This window comes from Pezoporus wallicus, unplaced genomic scaffold (assembly GCF_028554395.1).
Source record: "Pezoporus wallicus isolate ANWC-B61680 ecotype Strahan unplaced genomic scaffold, APGP_CSIRO_Pwel_v1 contig_8673, whole genome shotgun sequence".
Classification (NCBI taxonomy): domain Eukaryota; kingdom Metazoa; phylum Chordata; class Aves; order Psittaciformes; family Psittacidae; genus Pezoporus; species Pezoporus wallicus.
In genome coordinates, this window is record NW_026637196.1 from 1,909,580 (window position 1) to 1,930,299 (window position 20,720).

At 41.4% G+C, this 20,720-nt stretch overlaps 1 protein-coding gene across 3 annotated transcripts; it reads left to right on the top strand.

Annotated features, from left to right (window-relative positions):
• The first annotated feature begins 267 nt into the window (after nt 1–267).
• EXD1 (exonuclease 3'-5' domain containing 1) lies at nt 268–20,624 on the top strand. 3 transcript variants are annotated; one of them, XM_057403995.1, is made up of 11 exons: nt 268–399; nt 861–929; nt 3,465–3,516; nt 4,798–4,922; nt 6,163–6,230; nt 7,157–7,243; nt 8,322–8,426; nt 8,547–8,627; nt 11,796–11,939; nt 16,373–16,568; nt 20,115–20,624. In XM_057403995.1, exons 1-11 carry the CDS (start codon nt 273–275, stop codon nt 20,435–20,437), a joined length of 1,377 nt encoding a protein of 458 aa, XP_057259978.1. In that variant the 5' UTR covers nt 268–272; the 3' UTR covers nt 20,438–20,624. The 3 variants fall into 3 exon arrangements, with proteins under 3 accessions (XP_057259978.1, XP_057259979.1, XP_057259980.1); XM_057403996.1 differs by having other exon boundaries at nt 16,373–16,564; nt 20,115–20,385; XM_057403997.1 differs by lacking the exon at nt 11,796–11,939.
• The last annotated feature ends 96 nt before the right edge of the window (nt 20,625–20,720 follow it).

Genomic DNA, 20,720 nt, shown 5'->3' on the forward strand with positions numbered 1-20,720 from the left:
TTATTGCCCCGCCCGCCGCGTCCAGCCGGGCCCGGCCCGGCCCGGCCCTCACTGCCCGCCTCACCCCGCCCCTCCGCCGGCCGACGACGGGCACCCGCGCGCACGCGCACAGCACGCGCTGCCAACGCACGCTTCCCCTCTGTGATTGGCTGTAAGCTACGACGGTCCCGCCCCCGGGGCGTGGTCTCGGTGTGGTGCCTCAGGCCGGGCACCGTTCAGTGCTGTCGGAGGTGTTCTACGGGTGCTTGCGCTGGTTCTATGCGGGATGCGCCATGGCTCTCAGCAGCGAGGGCTTCTCTGCTCTGCTGGGCAGAGCCGTTAAAGTCACCTTAAAATGTGGCGTCTTCCAAGGGGTGCTGCAGCACGTGAACCCCGACAGGAGCCTCCTCTTGCGGACAGGTCGGGGCCGGCCGCGGCGGTGGGCAGGGCCGTGCTACGTCCGCCCTCAGGGTGCCTTGGCGCCGCCCGAGTGAGGAGAGGAGGGGGGTGAAGGGAACGCGGGCGGGCCTCGCGCTTTGAGCCTGACCGCGGAGGCGAGGGCGCTGCTGTGGCTCGGGAAGCCTCAGCGTTGGGGTAAACGAAACAAAAGTAGGAATTGGTAGCAGCTGCCTGTGCGGGGGCAGCAGCCGCAAGTTGTGTCCTGCTCGGTGCACAGTGTTTCTACAGAAACTTTCTGTAGACTCTTGAGAGCTGACGCTGAAAACAGCTCAGTTATTGATTTGCTTGTTCTCCCTAGTTAATAGTACTACCCGGTCCTGTGTTCTTGCTTTGCTCTGCAAATAATAACCTGCTACCCCAAACAGTGGAAGTGGAACTTGATGTATGTCTATTTTATTTATTTTTTTTTTTGGTCATTTCAGTTAAGAACTTGGAAACTGGCAGAAGCAGTCCAGGAATAAAGATGTTTTTTGGCGCTGAAATAGTAAATGGTGAGGCTTCTCTAACTGCATTTTGGGGTTGTCCTGGATTTAGCAGTAGCAGTCAATTTTTCTCCTTGGTAGCTGGTGCAGCGTTGTGTTTTGACTTTCAGCCTGGGAACAGTGCTGATGACACGGATGTTCTTAGTTGTTGCTAAGTAATGTTTACCCTGACCAAGGACTTTGTGAGTCTCATGCTCTGCCAGGGAGGAGGGGAAGCCGGGAGGAAGCAGAGACAGGACACCTGACCCAAGATAGCCAAAGAGCTATCATGCCTGGGAGGGTAACTGGGAGTTACCCGGAAGAACACAGGGTCTTCTGGGTCAGACTTTTTTTGGAGGGTGGTATCGCATTCTCTTCCTTTGTTATTTTCTCTTATCATTGTTGTCATTGGTGGTAGCGGTGGTGATTTGTGTTGTACGTTGGTTGTTGGACTGTTCTTGTCTCAACCCGTGGGAGTTGCATTCTTTCGATTCTCCTCCCCATCCCTCCAGGAGTGAGGAAGGGGGGGAGGGAAGGAAAGAAAGAGGGAGGAAAAGGAGGGGGGGGGGGAGTGAGTGAACGAGCTGACTGGCTGGGTTTAAACCACAGCAGGGGTACAGGGATTGTGCATGCTCTTAGTTCAGTATTTTAAATCCACTGTTTGGTCACTGAATTCTTCAGTTGCACATCTTTCTCCTAAAATCAGTAGCAATTAGAGTGTTATATAAACTACACTACTTTTGTCCCCCAGTTGTAATAGTCATTCCCCACTCTGTGAAGGTAATGAGCGGTGTCCCTCAGGGATCAGTGTTGGGACTGGTCTTGTTCAACATCTTTGTCGGTGACATGGACAGTGGGATTGAGCGCACCCTCAGCAAGTTTGCTGATGACACCAAGCTGTGTGGTTCAGTTGATACGCTGGAGGGAAGGAATGCCATCCAGAGGGACCTTGACACGCTTGTGAGGTGGGCTGATGCCAACCTCATGAAGTTTAACCATGACAAGTGCAAGGTCCTACATCTGGGTCGGCTAAATCCCAGGCACAGCTACAGGTTGGGCAGAGAAGAGATTCAGAGCAGCCCTGCGGAGGAGGACTTGGGGGTGTTGGTTGATGAGAAAATGAACATCAGCCGGCTTCACTGTGCGCTTGCAACCCAGAAAGCCAACTGTATCCTGGGCTGCATCAAAAGGAGCATGACCAGCAGGTCAAAGGAGGTGATCCTGCCCCTCTACTCTGCTCTTGTGAGACCTCACCTGGAGTATTGTGTGCAGTTCTGGTGTCCTCAACATAAAAAGGACATGGAACTGTTGGAACAAGTCCAGAGGAGGCCACGAGGATGATCAGGGGACTGAAGCACTTGCCATATGAAGATAGGCTGAGAAAGTTGGGGCTGTTCAGCGTAGAGAAGAGAAGGCTGCGTGGAGACCTCATAGCAGCCTTCCAGTATCTGAAGGGGGCCTATAGGGATGCTGGGGAGGGACTCTTCATTAGGGACTGTAGTGACAGAACAAGGGGTAATGGGTTAAAACTTAGGGGAAGTTTAGATTGGATATAAGGAAGAAGTTCTTTACTGTAAGGGTGGTGAGGCACTGGAATGGGTTGCCCAAGGAAGCTGTGAATGCTCCATCCCTGGCGGTGTTCAAGGCCAGGTTGTACAGAGCCTTGGGTGACATGGTTTAGTGTGAGGTGTCCCTGCCCATGGCAGGGGGTTGGAACTAGATGATCTTAAGGTCCTTTCCAACCCTAACAATTCTATAATTCTATGAGTCTGAGGTCTAGTGACGGTACTACATTAAAGCTTATTAGTTTAATAAAATCCAATAAGACCACTAATAAAAGTAATCCCTCTGAAGGTAATCAGTTGAGATAAACACATCCCATGTTTATATCCTGAAGGCAAATTACGTTCATTGTGTATGTTCTTATACATGCAAGACTTTCATTAATGTGCCGCTGGCAAGTGAAGTTGCTTAAAGTTCTTTTACTTACACAGGCAAAAGCATCCCTATTAAATGCTCTATTTATCTGAACCTCTTTCTGTGGTTCACTAGTGATAAGAATATGGAATTATTTAAGAAAAATATTTCAGTGTATGAAAGTCCTGTGCATTTCTGTTGACATCTGCCTTTATCTGGGGATAAGGAGCAAAGTTCTGAGGGGAAAATAGCTAGAAGGCAGTTACTGGACATACCAAGTGATTAACTGACTCCATTCTGCTTTTTCCTTGTACCTTCAAAGTAATTTCTGTGTAGTCTTCAAAGTAATTACTTGTTTGATACTGACTTTGTTTTGGTGAGATGCTAAGCCATTAGCTTGGTTTTAACTGGTAGTATTCTGAAACGCTCCTTGCCTAGGCTATCCATGGAAGTTATTTTATATAGATTTGTACATCAGAGTGATTTTTAAACCATTTATACTATACTTTGAGTTCAGCTTGTTTGGTTTTTTTTGCATGTATGGCCATGTCCCGTGGTGGTAAGTATCAGTTATGGTTCTCTTTTTTTCAGGGGGAGATAACAAGTGCTTGTCAGCACTGCAGCATAAATTGTTTTTTTCTATTGCAGTGGAACTGCTGGATGAGCCAGATTCAGGGAAAGGAACAACAGTCCTCTCTGAGTATGTTGAAGAGTTTCTTTCCTTTCATGGTAGCAGAAGGGGTGGGATGCACTTGCTAAGGGAGCCACCACTTACATTTAGCATAATACTGATGTTCAGACTCACCTGTGCTAAGTTTGTATTTCTCTGCCTTACAGAGGCGGTTAGTGGAAGACCTCCAGTGTAGAAGAATTTGCTTAGTTTGTTTCCTTGTCAGCTTGTGATTTCAGGGAAGATTTCCCATAATCAATTCTTCTGTGGTGGAACAGTTCCAGGACAATTACACAGGGAAGGTTAGACTTACACGAATGCTCTCAAATCATATATAAATGTGACTTTAGGAAGCTGGTAAAAATATGGTTCAAACTCCTCCTGACCCATGCTTCTAGATGGCTTTGGTTTGAGTCTTCTCACAAGAACATATTTGAATAGTTTATTCTTTCTATTAAAAGAAGTAGGAATGAAGTGTTGTCTACTGAATAGTCCTTAATATATAGTTAAAAGGCACATAGAATTCTGATTAGCAGCAATCTTCTTCTTTGCTGTTGTCTTCTTTCTCCCTGTTAAGTAAGCCTACATTCACACATACTTGAATATGGTCACCTCAGAATCAGATTTCTGTGATAATCCTTTAAATACATATTTTTAGGTACAAGATTCTTCAGCTATACCTGAAGGCTCATTAGAAAGGCTTTTTTAATTTTTTTATTCTACTGAGATAGATATGTACATAATTTGAGCTCTGTAATCATAATGGGATGGGTTTATAGCAATATAATGAAAGTTACATAATTTAATAACTTCCGTTCGATTACAATAATATTTCAGATATAAGTGCTTTATGTATTGGTGAACTTGTAAAATAACCCTTCAATTACAGTAACTAAATAATGGACCAAATATTACTGATTCAGTGTGAAAGATTCATAAATATTTAGATTGTGTGGTTCTTGTAATCAGTTCAGGTACTTTGTTCTTTGAACTCTCTTCCCTTGAAACCATTGCTGACCTTGACAGTAAACATATTCAGGTTCTGCTTTAACCTTTTACTTTCAGAATAAATACGAAATTTTATATTAAATAAAGGCCCTTTTGTGCAAGATAAGCTTATTGTTGGGTAGCTTCAAGATCTTTAAGAACCATGCACATTGGACAAGGACATTGCATCATATGCAGTGGTTCATTGTCTGGTCACAAGCAGATGACAGTGGAAGAAGTATTTTTCTTTATTAAAATGTCCATGCTGGTGGAGTGTGTAATGTTTTGACATCTGTTCTATGTATGGTTGCCTTGTTCACGCAGGTGGACTTCAGCTGTTGAAGGGAACAAACAAGCAGACAAAGAACCAGCAGGTTGTAGATCATGTAGTTCTGTTTCCATAAAGAGCCAGCTCAGAGCCTCAAACAGCTTAAAATGCTCCCTCTCAGGTAATGTGGATATTAGTCAAGCAATGCAGTTAGTCTGTGTCAGACAACATCTTTCACAGAGACTGTCATCTCTTGGTTTGCCTGTACCAGAACAGGATGTGTTCTGAAAGAATAGTGGTCACAGAAAGATAGGTACAGAGCTTGTTACTGGCAGACATGCTCTTTGCCTTCAGAAATGTTCACAATATCAGAAGGAAACTCATCTGCTTTCTAGAATGTTTATCCTGTAGCTGTCATCAACTGTAACAGTGGCTGAGCAGCACAACTTTTGGGGAAATCAAAGTGCTTTAGCCAGTAAGCATTCCTCTCGTGATTGTTTTAATCTTATACTTGTTCCTGAAATGTATGTGGCATGATAGATAACTCAATGCTCACTAAAACTACTGCTCTTTAGTTTTGTGCTAGCTGTCATGTGATTACATTGATTTTGTCGTGTGCTTTCTGCTGTATACAAATATACGTGTACAGATGCAAAACGTGATCAGCTCCTTCTGTTCTCATAGAGCTGTGATAAGAGTGCAAGACCCACATAGGTTGAAGGAAAGTTAGCTGCATTTACCTGAGTAGTGGGGGAGAAAATAAGCAAAGGTTGATGTGATCTGGGGGAGCTTTTAAACATTTGTTCTTATCATCATTAAATTGACTTATTTTAGAGTTTATTATTAATGTTTGCAACTTACCTAAGGAGAAGGGAGAATCTTTTAAGAGAATCCTTCTTTTCCTGTTCATTAGATATTGTAAAGCAGGTGTTTAAAATATTAAAATCTGGATTAAATTCTCTTTAACTCCTTGCCCACTTAGCTACCTGTGTTTTATGTGGCACTGTCTGTTGGGTTTGTCTTCGTTCCAATCTTTTTCCTTCCCTGGACGAGCCTGGGAATTAGGTCCTTCTTTAAAACAAAAAAACAAAAATACAACTCCCCCAAAAACCCCAGATGTAATTTTTTAAATTGAAACTTTTTTGTTTCCTTTATGGAACATAAAAACAAGAAGTAATGCTGCAACTCACTTTTACACAGCCAGTCTTTTTGTCAAAAATCAAAATTTTGGGTCATGCTCTAGGCTGTACATACCTGAATCAGATGGTTCAGTAACCTCTTTGGGTGCGTTCAGGAGGTAGAGGGGGAAAATAACCAAACAGCTAAACTAGGAGAGTGATTATACACCTGAAGTACATACCCTGTGCAAAGTTCGCTCGAGTAGAGGAAGCATCTAATGATTTCTTTTTTCTTCCTTTTAGAGAAGAAGGAAGAAGAGAATGTGGACTACACAGTTATTGATTCTTTCCATGAGAAATTTGGCCCAGCAGTAAGTACTGATAAAAGCTGTTATGCAGCATATATAACTTCTAAGCCTGTTCAGTTCCATGAGGTGACAGGATTGTAAGCACTGCTTCTAGGACCTCTTATGCTGGAAATCACTTTTGCAGACTGTAGTGAAATTTGAGCAATAGGTAGTAATGGGCTTAAGTCAAGTAGAAATGGTATCTCTGGTGGCATCAAAATACGTTTAAAGTGTGTGTAGATGCAGGAAAAGATGGCAATGCATGTGAGTTTGCAGTGGGTGAATGTGAATCTGCATCAGTGCATGTTGGTTGCCAGTTTTCAGACTGTATCACCAGTAATTGAGGTGAAGGGTCAGTATTACTATGTAATTATTTTGTTTAGGAAGGAAACAATGTGAGGATTAGTTGGCATTTGGAGAGGGAATTGATTGCATTGTTTTTGTAGGTGTTTAGAACTTTAGACATGCCAGTACTTTTCTCTTAAATCAAGTATGCCATAAGTGGATGTGGTAGAAAGGCTTTGTTTCCAAAGTCATTGCCAATGACAGATATTTTTATTCCATTTAATAACATTTTTTAGATCCTGAAGTGTACCAGCAATACTACAGGTCCTCCATGCCATTTTGTCTTGCAGTAACATCAGTTGGGAGTTGGGCTCTTAGTATGGTAAATCTATTGCACATACAGAGGAAAAAGCTTTTTGCCACAGGAAGAGATTTCTCTTCTTACAGAGGAAATGAACTGTCACTTGAAAAAGAAGCTGATTTTTTACTTTCTGTTTGTGTGTTACACAAACTTTCTACTTGTGTGTTACACATGCACTATAGATTGCTTTATCTTAATTGTCTGAAAACCTTTTATGTCTGTGAAAGTACTAGGTTTACAATTTGCCCCTCTGTCTGTCATTCTCTCACACTACTTACTTTACCCCTCCTTTTTTTTTCATTAGGTGCTGCACCTAAAACAGCAGTGTGTGGTCAGTATAGCAGGAGAAGGTGTTAATTTGTGTCGTTATGGAAAACTGTCATGGCTTGAGGTAAGAGGCAGGTGTTTCCCAATATGTGCCACTAAACAGAGGCATAACTGAGAAAGATTTGGGGGTTAGCCTGTACTTAAGACTTACTCATGTGAATGTTTTTAGACATGATGTTCTTCAAGACAGATCAGGCATTTAGTAAAATACCTGTTATGGAAAGAATTAGGCCATTATAAGGCAATAAGCAAATTACTAAACTTATATGTACTATATACATTTGTATATAGCAGGGTAGCATATTTGGTTTGCCATCTTTATAAATGTGTACACAGGTAGAGGTATTACACTAGTACAGCTATTGAAAAACTGCAAGACCTAATCACAACACCAGTACAATTGAAGGAGTAAAGTCCATCTAAAGATGCATGTATCTTAATTAGTTGCAATATTATCAGTATCTGAAAAGGAAGGGACTGAAAGGAGAGTAGCTTAATATGTTAGCTTAAAATTGTCTTAGTTTATATTTAAATAGGTTTTAAAGTGAGTGTTTATTCAAACAAAAATCTTGTCCAGGAGTTTGTCCTTCAAACTTAACTTGTTTATGCAGAAGTGTCCACAAAATGATTGCTTTGGTATGGCTAAATCACTTTCAAATGACAGCCTTTGTTGAACTATTATGAATCTGAACGTAGGCAAAACCTAAATTTTAGATCCTGTTTCAAATGCTAGGATGGAAAATGATGTCCTTTATTTCCTTGGTACTGGTCTTTGACAATGAAAGGAATGTCATGGGCACAAGAATTTTGTTGGAAGTGATTTCTTTAAGAATGCCACCATAATAGGTGTAGGAATTTATTTTAAGTACTGTGCATAGTGTTTGCTCTTGATATGTCTCAAAATGCTGTATTTAACTTGTATAATAGACTACAGGGCCATTATTTCTATTGTGAGTCTCTGAGCATCTCTGGAAAAAGCAAGACTTCTCTATGAATTAGCATTAAGGAAACTAAGCCTGATCTCCCCAGCAACCTCTATGTAAGAGTTTATGGCTTGTGGGTAACAGTACACTCTCTTCTACTTTCACATCCTTTGTTGTTCTGTCCCTCACTCATTTTCTCTGCAACTGAATTTGTTGTAGATAGCATCAAAGAGCTGCATTTTTCTATTTGATATCTTCCTTCTGGGACCACAGGCTTTCAAAAATGGATTACAAATGTTGCTGGAAGATAAAAACATCTTGAAGGTAAGGGGTGAGTGAGGATGTTTGTGGTGGTAGAGGTCACATACATCCATAATGATCTAGCTGCACCAAAAAAAGCTGCAGTTGGACACAGGTTTGCCTGACAACTCATTCTTGCTTCAGGTCATGCATGATTGCCGCTGGATCTCAGACTGCCTTTTCCACCAGTATGGTGTTCTCCTCTTCAACGTCTTTGATACACAGGTACCCTCAGAATATTCTGGTTGGGAACAAAAGTTGCAACAGGAGAAACTTCAGCCTTGTTTAGGGCATTCTCTCAGAGAAGATTTAACATTACTAGAATGTGACAGTTGTGGAGCCATGTAACTGTAGTGTTCTTTTTCTAGCTAAAAAGAACCAGCAGACAAGGATGATAGTGTTAGTCTTTTGTAGGCCCATTTTAAAAGATAGTTAATATATGATATTAGCAGCAAGTTTGATGGGGGAGGGGGGTTAAGATGTATTAGCTGGTCTCGCTTAGATTTGGCACAACTTGAGGCTGCTGTGAGTTAAACAGAAGCCAGGTCAGCTTTTGCTTTATATTCTTTGTTACTCTTTCTACGCATTTCAGATGTAGAAGCAGATTCAGGCTACAGGTATCCAGCACTTGGAAGCACCTGCTAATAAAAGCAGCGGTTAAAGTGAGAGAACAGGCCAGGTTACCACAAAAGTCTGGTTTTGCTGGTTCAGGCCCTGGAACTTGTGGTAGTTAATATGTGACTAACAGGAGAATTAAAAAGAGAAAAAAACAACATCATGACTATGATCTTTCCTATTGGATATGGATATGTTGCACACATTTATGTATGACTTGTCCTTGCATATATACTGACTTTTCATGTCATAGATATGACTGCGTATAGTAGCACTTCAAGGCCCTAATCTGGGCTATGTAGTAAGCTTTATAGAGCAGAGGTTTCTTTCAGTCCCTTGCTCATCTTAGGCTTTTTGCAACCGAAAATTATGTTATTCCATTATAGATGAAATATCAGTCAATATCATTGTTAAGTCTTGACTGCATGAAAAGTGTAGGGGTGAAAATTGCCACCAATGCTCTCAACTGGACTGGCTAGAATGTAACTGGAACAGTGGAAATAACTAACCAGAGCTATCCAACCTGATGTTCAAAGTACACAGAATTGCACTCATTGTTCTGCTGTCTTGTGTAAGCTGACATGTGTGATTTCCTTGCACTGACAGATCTCTAGACTTAGATTCAATTACTCTGATTCACTGGCATGAATCCTACTTCTCATGTTAGCAAGTTAGTGAAGTAGTCTGGTTTTGGCTCCCCTTCAGTGTATGCGACACTGTGGAATTAAGCTGTCTTGTTTTCTACTGCTGGACCGAGTAACTAAAAGATACCTCTGAGCAAACTCTCACAGATGGTTTTTGTGAAGTGCTTCTTAGAGACAGCTTCCTAGTGTTGTTGAAATTGGAACAGGCTGTGTGCACAAGTGAGACTGCCTAAAAAACACAGCAGTGGAATGAAGAACTGTAGTTTAGATGGGATCCCACCTGCATCATTTGAAAAGTGTTATTTATCCCTGGTTTTGGCCAGTTGCTGCAACTGTTTATTCCTTCCAGTAAGTAACCTAATATAATTGACATGTAGACGATGACAGTGAAAGGTTTCTTATTTTCACTGTCTGGCCCTTTGTTCTTATAGTACTTAAGCATCACCTGTTGAACTAACTTCGAATTATAATGTTTGTGGAAGTCTGGTACTGCCATTTCACATTTGACAGCCTGGGAGGGAGAAGGGGCATGAACCTTGTTGGGTTATAGCAGCCTAAAAAGCTGCATAGTGACGAGGGAACTGGCTGTTGTCAGTGCTTGCATCCCTAACATGGCCTTCTGGGACACTTCGACACTGCATCATGAGGCTAGAGCATTCTCACACTCTGAAATCACTGCCTATTGTAAAATGTTGTTGGTTGCATATCTGTGTACTACCAAGGGAAATAGTACAATTCTTCCTAGAGGTGTGTGCTGAAAGAGTAAAGAAAATTTGGCAGCTGTAGACTTCCCATGAGACAGAGATCCGTGCAAGGTTGAATCACAAAACATACAAGTGAAGAAGTCACTCTTGCTGTCTGGTTCCACATACACTACTTTTTAGTGTGCTGTAATTTTTCTGCGCTTGAATCCAAACCATGAGCATGCAGTGACTTTGGACAAAACTTCACAGTGAAAGCTAAAACTTTGTTTTCATTGTGGGCAAGTTTATTCTATAACCTTGTTCATTCAGATGAGTATTTTTACAAATATTGATCACAAAAATGCTTTCACTTTTGTTTTAAGTCTTTTCTCTCCTTGTCTGAAAAGTGTTGATATTTTTTTTTTTTACTAGAAATGCTCTCTCTAACCATCTAGAAGAGTGGAATACCTTTCCATAGATTTGAACATCATCTTTAGTTTGACTTAGAGTAAAAGTAACTTCTTGCTTTGAGAAAGTCTTTCTTGAGGTTTCTCTTCATCTGTGTTTGGCCACTGAGAATGAAAAGCCAGAGAAAGTATTAGTGGTCAGAAATACAATATAAAGGACTGTTCAGTAATGAGTGATGGAGACTTCCTCTTGACATGGTGGGTTGTGTTTATAATCCAGTGAAGCCCAGCTTTTCTTGGGCCTTCTCCATTTTCTTTTCAGTTAACTCATCACTTTGAATTGTTGCAGATCCTTTCCCCAGGTGCGTTTCCTGCCCCTTTTCACCTGGTGGTTTTAGACTTCTTTGGACTGCAGCAATGTAGTCAGCCCAGCAGAAATATAGGCAGCCCTAGATTCTCTGCCCTATCACAGAGCATAGGAGGGTCTGACATTTCTTTCCTTAGTCCAAGATTGATTGTTCTACTTGTGACACTTCTACATTTTGCATTTCTTCGTAATACCTTCATACAATCTTTTATTCCTTGGAAATTCAGTGAATGGATTGGCTTAGCACTTTCTTCTAGTAAGCTTGGCAAATACCTGGCTTCTCTCCCAGAGAAAGCAGCAGTTAGTTATTTAGCTGATATCTCAGAGGCAGCTTTAGTCATTAATAAATCATACCAGCTTGCTTGCCTTTGGTATTGAACAGGAAGAGATTCCCTCTCCCCTGCAAGATCTTATAGACAAGTTAGGAATGGGTCTTGGAATTTATCTTTACTATAGGAGGCCAGAAAAGGACAGTTACAGTTCTGTGGTCACTATTGCAGGGGCTGAGTGGGTGCTGCCAAAGGAGTCAGTTTACTAGATCTGCACCTGTATGCAGTCAAAAAGAGGATTAATTTTTTTGCAGTACTTCTAATAAGCATTCCCACTGTAAAACCTCCACATTCTTTGCTTCAGGTTAACAGACACTGGTCATGGCATATCGATCCCTCTCATCACAGGTTGCTGATGCTCTGCAGTTCTCAATGGAAACAGGTGGCTTCCTTCCACACCGTGTCTGCACGTTACAGGAGTGTTTGATGCAGCACTTGAAGATACCTTCCAAATGGGATGCCATCATGAACTGCAGGCAGCAGATGGCTTCAGTGAGTGATTCTGTGAGGCATCTTATGAAGACTCAACTGTGAGCTGTGTTTTGCCCATCTTGAGATGTTTGCGGGTGTTTTTAAGCACATGGTACTATGCAGTGGTCTGATTGCTCTGGTTAAGGACATTGTTTAACACTGGCTTGGGGGACATGCAAGCTTTAGTTGGCATCAGTGCTTATGCTGGTATTTCCTAATAGCTCATCTGAAATTGAGGTATTGAAGAACCACAAATAGAGGTTCTTGTTACACAATAGAGGATATATATAACTTGGGTATCTTAATATATTTGAATTTTGAAACAACAGAACAAGTTGGTTATAAAGAATCCTGAGTCAAGTAAGGAAAGGGAAAGCTTTTATTGCCAGCACTATTAGAATGAAAAAATGAGACTGGTGAATTTTTTCTTGCTTTTGCAGTTCAGTAGCATTTGCCAAATCGTTATTCTCTATTGTCTTTGGTTTTGTTATCTTTTTGGATGGGGACAAACAACGGGAAACTTAATGGGCCATGATCTCCTAAGATTTAGGGAACATATGCTTGATAAATAGAATAGACTATTTCAATTGGAAGGGATGCACAACAATAGTCTGATTCTTGCAGTCCAACTCCCTGACCAATTCAGGGCTGACGAAGTTAAGGCATGTTACTAAGTGCATTGTCCAAATGCCTTTTGAACTCTAACAGACTTGGGGCATTGACCACCTCTCTTAAGAAGCTTGTTGCAGTGTTTGACCACCCTCTCAGTAAAGAAATGCTTCCTAATGTCCAGTCAAAACCTCCCCGGTGCAGCTTTGAGCAATTCCCACGTGTCCTATCCCTGGATACCAGGGAGAAGAGATCAGCACCTCCCTCTCCACTTCGCCTCCTCAGAAAGCTGTAGAGAGCAGTGAGGTCACCTCTCAGCCTCCTTTTCTCCAAGCTAGACAAGCCCATAGGCCTCTGCTTAATAGTGTAATCCTTCCAGCCCTTTCACCAGCTTTGTTGCTTTCCTCTGGATGCATTCAGGAACCTTCACATCCTTCTTTTGTTGTGTTGTGGATGCCCCATCCCTAGCAGTGGTCAAGGCCAGGCTGGATGGGGCTTGGAGCAACCTGCTCTAGTGGAAGGTGTCCCTGCCCGTGGCAAGGGGTTGGAACTGAATGAGCTTTAAGGTCCCTTCCAACCCAGAATCATTCTGTGATTCTAAGATTGTTAAATTGTGAGGCCCAGAACTGCACACAAAACTCCAGGTGAGGCTGCACCAATGCTGAATACAGCAGATGATCACCTCCCCCTAGTTTTGCATATTTATATAGTTTAATTCAAATTAGTAACTCCCTGTAACCCTTCCACAATTTACCAATTGGACAACTAATTTGCATAAGGATTACACAATCCTTAATTGGTCAACTAATTTGCATAAGGAGTACATAACTAATGCCTAGCTATGTATGGTCAGGGGAGGCTCTCCCAACCTGGGCAGGGGTCTTTTAACCTGTAGATGTGATTTTTGTATTAAAACAAAATTATAATAGGGATAGTTCACCAGAAGGACACTTAATCATGTTTCTCCTCGCTCCTGAAAAACATATTTTGACGGTTGTCCAGATGTTGTCAGGATGTAGCAGACTTCAGGGATCATCTTTTCTTGATTAGAGGTTCATTAAGCTTGTTTTTCTCAGTTTTATTTTCCTCAGTTCTGTTTTTCTTCGGTCTTGTTTTTCTTAATCTCCCCACAAGGCCAAAGCCTCTCCAGCTATCAGTTCTCATAAATCACCGTTGTTTCTCAGGTCTCCTGATGCATTAAGAGGCCATTGTCATCTGTTCAGGCTCTTTCACAGTAATGCAAATTTCAGTTTCTTAACTAAACACCTATGGAATTTTCACTATGTGATGAGCCTAAATAGATGCCATGGAGCTCCACTGGCTCTAGTCATATGCATTTTGGTGTGAAAATCTCACTTGACAGTCCTTGTTTGTGAGGTGCCTTATCAGTACATGGTCTCTTCACTATCTGTAGGAGTGTAACAGAGCCTGGCTGCAATGTCTTCACTCCGCTCCACTCTCTATTTAGTTTACCTTGGCATATGCCAAGGTCACAGGATTGCCTGGGAAACTACTGTAGGGTAGATTCTGTGCATGTTAACTGCAGTCCATCCTAGAAGTAGCAACTGCATTTTACCCTAAAATTTCTTTCATATTGTAACAGAACTTGGAGGAATCCTTTAGGATAACACACCAGGGTTATCCATCCTAAATGCAGAATCTGACATTTTGACTTGTTAAAATTTTAGCCCATTACTCATAGTCCAATGCTCTGGTCTATCTGATCCCTCCCATTTTGGTATTATCAGCAAACTTGCTAATGGTGCACTCAACGCCTGCATCCAGATCACTGATAAATGTATTGAACTTGCCACAGTTCACCTCCCCAAGAAAAATGTGTTGAACAGTACAATTGCTCACCACCTCTGACCGATGCCCAGCCTGTCCCTGAGCAACAGTTAGCCCTTTCCAGCCAATTCCCCGCAGTTTATATACTGGGCATGATGTTCTGTGGTATGGAATACCCCTTTGGCTAGTTTGGGTCAAGTGTCCTTTCTGCTTCCTCCTGTCTTCTTGTGCTCCTCACTGGCACAGCATGAGAGACTGAAAAATCCCTGATCTGGGTAAGTGCTACTGAGCAACAACTAAACCATCGGTGTGTAATCAGCATTGCTCTCGGACTACAGCCAAAACATAGCACTGTACTGGCTACTAGGAAGAAAATTAACTCTATCCCAGCTGAAACCAGGACACTCGGACAACTTGTGCAGAAGGATGCTGTGAGGGACAGTATTAAAAGCCTTACTAAAATCCAGAAAAACTACATCTGCTGCCTTCCCTTCTTTAGGGGATATCATAGAAGGGTATCAAATGAGTTAAATAACATATAAATATGCCAGTGCCAGTTGTGGCATCTCTTTTGCTGGGTTTTTAATTGCTTTTCTGGGATGGGGGGGAGGAGACAGAGGAAGCTATGGGAACTAGATACTTAATGAGTATACTTATGTTGCAGAGAGGCTGCCTGCTCTAGTAAGTCCCATGGACTATTACCCACTTCTAGTGATCCATGTGGGTGCTAGTGATATAGACAGTAGTAGCCTGGGGAACATAAAGAAGGACTACAGAGCCCTGGGTGAGGTAGTCAGGGGCTCTGGAGCTCAGATAGTCTTTTGTCAATTCTCCAGGATACAGGGGAGGACCTTAAAAAAAGCTAGGAGGATTGGCCAGCTTAATAAATGGTTAGAAGGGTGGTGTCATAGTCAAAGGGTTTGGGTGTCTTGAACACAGGACCCAAGTTTGTAGGCCAGGTCTGGTGGGGGCTGGTGGAGCTGGTCAGAGCAGTTTTGGTAGTAGGCTTGCCAGACTGGTCAAGGATGCTTTAAACTCATATGTTGGGGGAGGGGGGCGTCATTCCATCCCAACACACACAGTCAGTTCCCAACACCTATAATAAATGCTTGGAGCAATGCAGAGATATTCCAGCCGCTCCTGCCAATGAGCCAGCTTCAGTTGGAGCTTGGCTCAGATGCCTCTATACAAACGCCTGTAGCATGAGGGGAACAACAAGAGACCCCACTATATATGCAGGATTTCTTTTCTGAATAGAAACTATTTTCTTTCCTACCAGATCATTTTTTTCTCCTTTCACACTGGCCTTGTAACTTCCTGAGTAAATCTGTGTGGTTTTGCATTGTCTGGTCATAGACTTAAAGCCCTTCTCAAAAGCCTGGATTAAATGTTAATCACTATTGCTCCAACAGCTACTCAGTGAAACCTCTAATTTGAACACAGCTTTAATTTTGTGTAAGTTTTGGAACTATAATAGTGACTCTCAAAACCTCAATGTAGAGAATTCTGTATGGCAAATCTGAGCCTTCCTTAGTTTACCAGACCAAATCCTTCTATTGGTCTGAAGACTAAAAGTGGAAAATGACCATGTAATATATATGTAGTAAGTACACCAGTGTAAATCACTCTTGCAGTGCTTAACTGGGACTTATTTTCATGTTGTTCTGGTTTCAGTTGTGATGGCTGAAGACACTATCCCCAGCTGTTTCCCTGGCTTCCTTGATGGGAGGTTTTTTCCCTTTAGATCTTTCAGCTCAGTTCTTAGGAATCCAGCCTTGTTTCAGAGATGGGTGAGAGAGAATCTAGCATTAAATGCTGGAATAGGTGTGTGTTAGTTTTTTTTTTTAAGGAAGCAATACCAACTCCCAAACTCCCTGTTTTTTAACATACACAGGCTTTGTACATACATGGCCTTGGAAGCTGCAAGCATTCAGTAGCACTTAAAATAGGGATCATCGCTGGGAGATGTGTTGTAAACTGCAGAAGAATGTGATGAAAAGCTTTGCTCTGTTTTTTGCTACTTAAATAACTGTTTTCATTTGCATTGGGAAACACAGGAGAATCCTGACATATGGTTCCTGAGACCCTTTCCACCTTCGCTGCTTAAAGCACTTGCTCTGAAGGCTATGCACCTTTTGCTGCTTCACTCTTCCCTAATGGAGAACTTGATGTCTGACCTAACAGCTGTAGTACATGACTATTTGAATGCTTATCGCTCTGGGTCTGCAGATCACCTTTGGAGCACAAAGGTAGGTAAGTCTTTGCTTGTTTCTCTGGTTAGTGAGTTGATATAAGTCTTTGATGGATGCACTCTGGAGGACCTAGCTACAGCAGCTTCCTTTTCTTCAACTGTGCACCCTACTTGATGCCACATAGCTCATTTCCTATGTGCAGCAGCAAATGTGATGATGTCTGTATCTACTTAGCTGCATTTTATGTCCATTAGCACAGGGTATTCTGGATGGTGACCTGCAGCTGTTAAGAACGTGCCCTCTGTTCACTCTCATCTCAGGCTGAGAACCCCTGAGCTCAACAGGGACCACGTATATGTGAGGGCATGAAGAGGGATAGGCAGTTATAAAATGCTGGTGCCTGGAGCTGCCAGAGTTGTTTTGTTTTGGTAGTAACATTTAGTGTCCAAATCTTGTTCTGTTTTTAACCTATTCTGTTATCTTTACTGCGGAGCCATTTCTCATATACTGACTGTTTCTCAGTAATGTTATTTCTTATTGGCCAAAGATTTTTATTTCTGTAGAAGTATCTCTGAGTTATTTTGTCTTCCTAATTTATTCTCAACTGTGTTATCTTAAAAAATAAAGAAAGAAAATCAATCACTTTTCATCTTTGGTTACATAGAACCAGTAGTGCTGCATGTCCAGACACCTTGGAGTGGCTCTTGTGTAATTGCTTGTTAATTTTTAATATGGGGGAGGTGGTGGTGGTGATGGTAAAGATGATTTCTTGCACTGATGGAAAGAAGCAGTGCAAGAAATGGTGTGGGGTTTTTCTGTCTTCTCAATGAAGTAATCTTGGGGTTTCCAATAACTGTAAGACACTGCTGGCATTAAATTTAGGTGAAAAGTGAATGGTCAAACATCCTCATTCATCACAGAGTCTGAACTAACCTGATCAAATCTTGTTACTGCCTCATTTTTGCAGTTATAAATGGCTCAAAATATGTATTAGGAAAAAAAATGCAGGTTTACCTTCATTGAAAGAAATTGTTTTCTTCTTTGCCCTGGTTTAACAAAGCACTTAAGCATAGACTTGAATCCTTTGGGAATTACTGAAGGGCTCAGAGCAGTAAATCCCATTACTAAGGATTTAGGAGATTAGTTTAGATAACCACAAGAGGTCATAGTTGCTTCATAGAAGGTAGAGAAGAGGTGATATCTGAAAACCTTTTCTTTTTAGAGGAGAGCTGCCAAAAAAAAAGAAGGTTGTTCATAGTTCATGGAGAAAAAAAATGAGCTTGACGTCTGCATTTCCCATGTGGAACGCATGCAGAAGTAGGTATGACAGGAAAAAGAACAGTCTGTTAAAGTGAAAAGCGTACAAATTCTGGTTTGCATTGGGCTATTTGTAGAAGTTTTGTAAGTGGTACTCAGGTTGCTGAAGTCAGACCTTCCGTAAATCCATTTATTCCATAAGATTAGCCAAGGAATTAATCTGATCCTGAGCATTTCAAATGGCATTTTGAAGATCTGTTTGATACCACATCTGATAATCATACTTCCTGCAGTTGCTTTAGAAATCTTGTAGTGTGGGTAGTAAAAGTAGCCATTTTCAGCATCATTTCCCTATTAATCATTGTTTCTGTATCTTGTGAGAAGATCAGACTAATGAAAGTATCTTCTATCTCATTGAAAATCTGCTTGCCATACATGTTCAAACTCCAAATATGGAGTTTGGTTTAGTTGAATCTGGTCTGTTACTTCAGTTTCTTCACTGAGTAAGCAATGAAAGTTAACTTTAAGGGAATTCTTCCCATGTCTGAGTTCAGCTAAATCTGTTTTAAGGAAGAAAAACAAAAAACAGAGAAAGCAACACCCCTGTGCAGCAGAGTTGATGGTTGATTTCCCAATGCACTTAAGGTAAACCTGCAGCAGATGAGGTGTGGTGCAGTATATCATACCAGCTAACACGTTCATGACCCGTGATGGCATAAACTCTGTTCTCTGTGTCTAAATATAACTGGGTGCCTGAACCAGGAATTTTCCTGGTTGGCAGGTGAGGTGGGCCTGCACACAACACATGCTTATCTTCATGGACACACAACTTCGCTCTAAATGGTTTAGGGCATAGATTACCTCTCACTGTAGGATACTGTAGTAGTTAGGAAACTGGATGCACATTCTCCTGGTTAAACAGAACTTAAGGTGGGGTGTTTTCAAGTGCTTGCTCTGCTGGTTTTCTGTAAACCTGCCTGAATTATTTAGCCTTCCTCTGGATCTGTGCACACCTCTAGGCACAGGTTTTGTGAGGCACGGCCTTCCCTTTACAAATGCTCTGGTAAGTCTTTTCCAGTGCATTACATCTTTATATCCACTCATTCTGTTCTTAGTGTTTCTACCAGTATGCTTATACAGATTTCTGACTTACGAGTATGCTGCTTCCTGTATCTTTCCTGGGACCTTCTCTAAGCATTTACCACCTTCTAATCCCTGGGTATCAAGGCAGATTTCAGACAAGATATGATGGTTACTAGTTCAGCTTTTTCATCTTCTGTTGTTCAGGTTTTTATTGTGCTGCTTTTGTATTCTGATCATAGCTTGACCCTGCAGCAATGGTTGACATTTTGTGCTTAATTTATTAGTTGTTATATTTTTGTTAAATATTAATAAAGTTATTCTGGCTCACCCTTTGGTTATCTTCTGTAATGTCATCCTTACTATTTTCTTCACTTGGATGGGGCTTTGCTTTCCTGAAGGATGCTTACTTCATAGTCTCTATTCCCCTAATCTGTTGTCCTGCCAATTTCCTTTCACTCTTTCTGTGTATTTTTTGCTGTTAGGTCACATTTACCCTATGCTGCTTGTATGTTGTCCTGAAGTTGTCTCCATGCTACCTGCTAGGATTGAATTTGTTTGGCTGCCTCTTACTAGTTTTTATCAAGCTTCCTTATTTGTGTAATTCCCCTTTCTACAGCTGTTCACAACTGTGGATTTTGCTGTTCCTACAAGGATGGTCAGCACTGCAGTCCTTGTTGAGGAGCAGATCCTTGAATGCAGTATCTTGAACAATATCCCATGCCCTGCTCAGGATCAAATCAAGGAGTATATCTTCTTCCACATACTTCCTAAGTAGCTGTTTCAATGATCTGTAAACTATGTTGGCTTCTTCCACAAAAGGTTTCTTTTACCCTTAGGATAGAATACTGTAGTTTTAAATGAAAAGCTGGGAAAGCTTTCCTACAACTGGTTATGCCTCCTTTGGGGTTTTACAACAACTTCATTGTGCAAAAGGTTTCTCAGGAGACATCTAAAACCCCCCATATGTGAATTATTACTTAAATCTTGAAGATCTTCATAATAAAGGAGTAAATAAACACAAGTCTAATATTTTTCCCTTTAGGTTGCCTTTAAAAGAAAGAGTTAGGGGAGGGGGACTTTTTTTTTCCCCTGAGGTATTGTTTGTGTAAGCAGGTAGTTGGTATATTCCAGATCTAATAAGAGATGATTGTTCTGTTTCATTGGCTAATTACAGAGGGAGATCTTATCTGGTACTAACAGAAGTAGAGCATGTGTAGGCATATGTACTGATTTTACTTTTCTCTTTCTTTTCCTGTTTCCTTATCAGCCCACTTGCATGGAGCTGCCAAAGGAGCTGCGTCAGCTCTTAGATATCCAGACACTGCGAAAAGAGAGAGCAGTCAGAAACTACAAAATGAACAAGGATGGTCTTTTGATCAGACCAACACCCATGGAATTCAAAAAGAGAAACAACCCACAGGAGGATGGAAACTACAAAGATGGATCCCTCTCCCACAAATAAAGGCGTGTCCCATCTTGCATCCTTCTACAATTGGGATGTACTTTGTCAAGAAAAGCTTAAAAAATCAAACTCAAGAGGTAAATCTGTGGAAGAACCTTAAACCATCCTCAAGCTGGCTGAACAAATGACTTGATAGGCTTAGACTGGGTTTTTGAAGACATCCAAATGAAAAAAGGGGCTATCCCCCAAGCAGAAGTGTAAAACAAAAGCTCTTCTTTACAATGATGGGTAAACCCATTGTTGAATGGAAATAAGTCTTTCTTTTGAAGGAAATTCCTTCTGTGTCTTGCTCTTCTTCTCTGGGTTTACTTTTGAGATCCAAGAGCTATATTTTTATTTTAAAACAGTGACTTTTGGTTTTCTTGCTTTATCAGACCAATGTCTTAAGTTGTATTGGTTCTTTCATTGCCT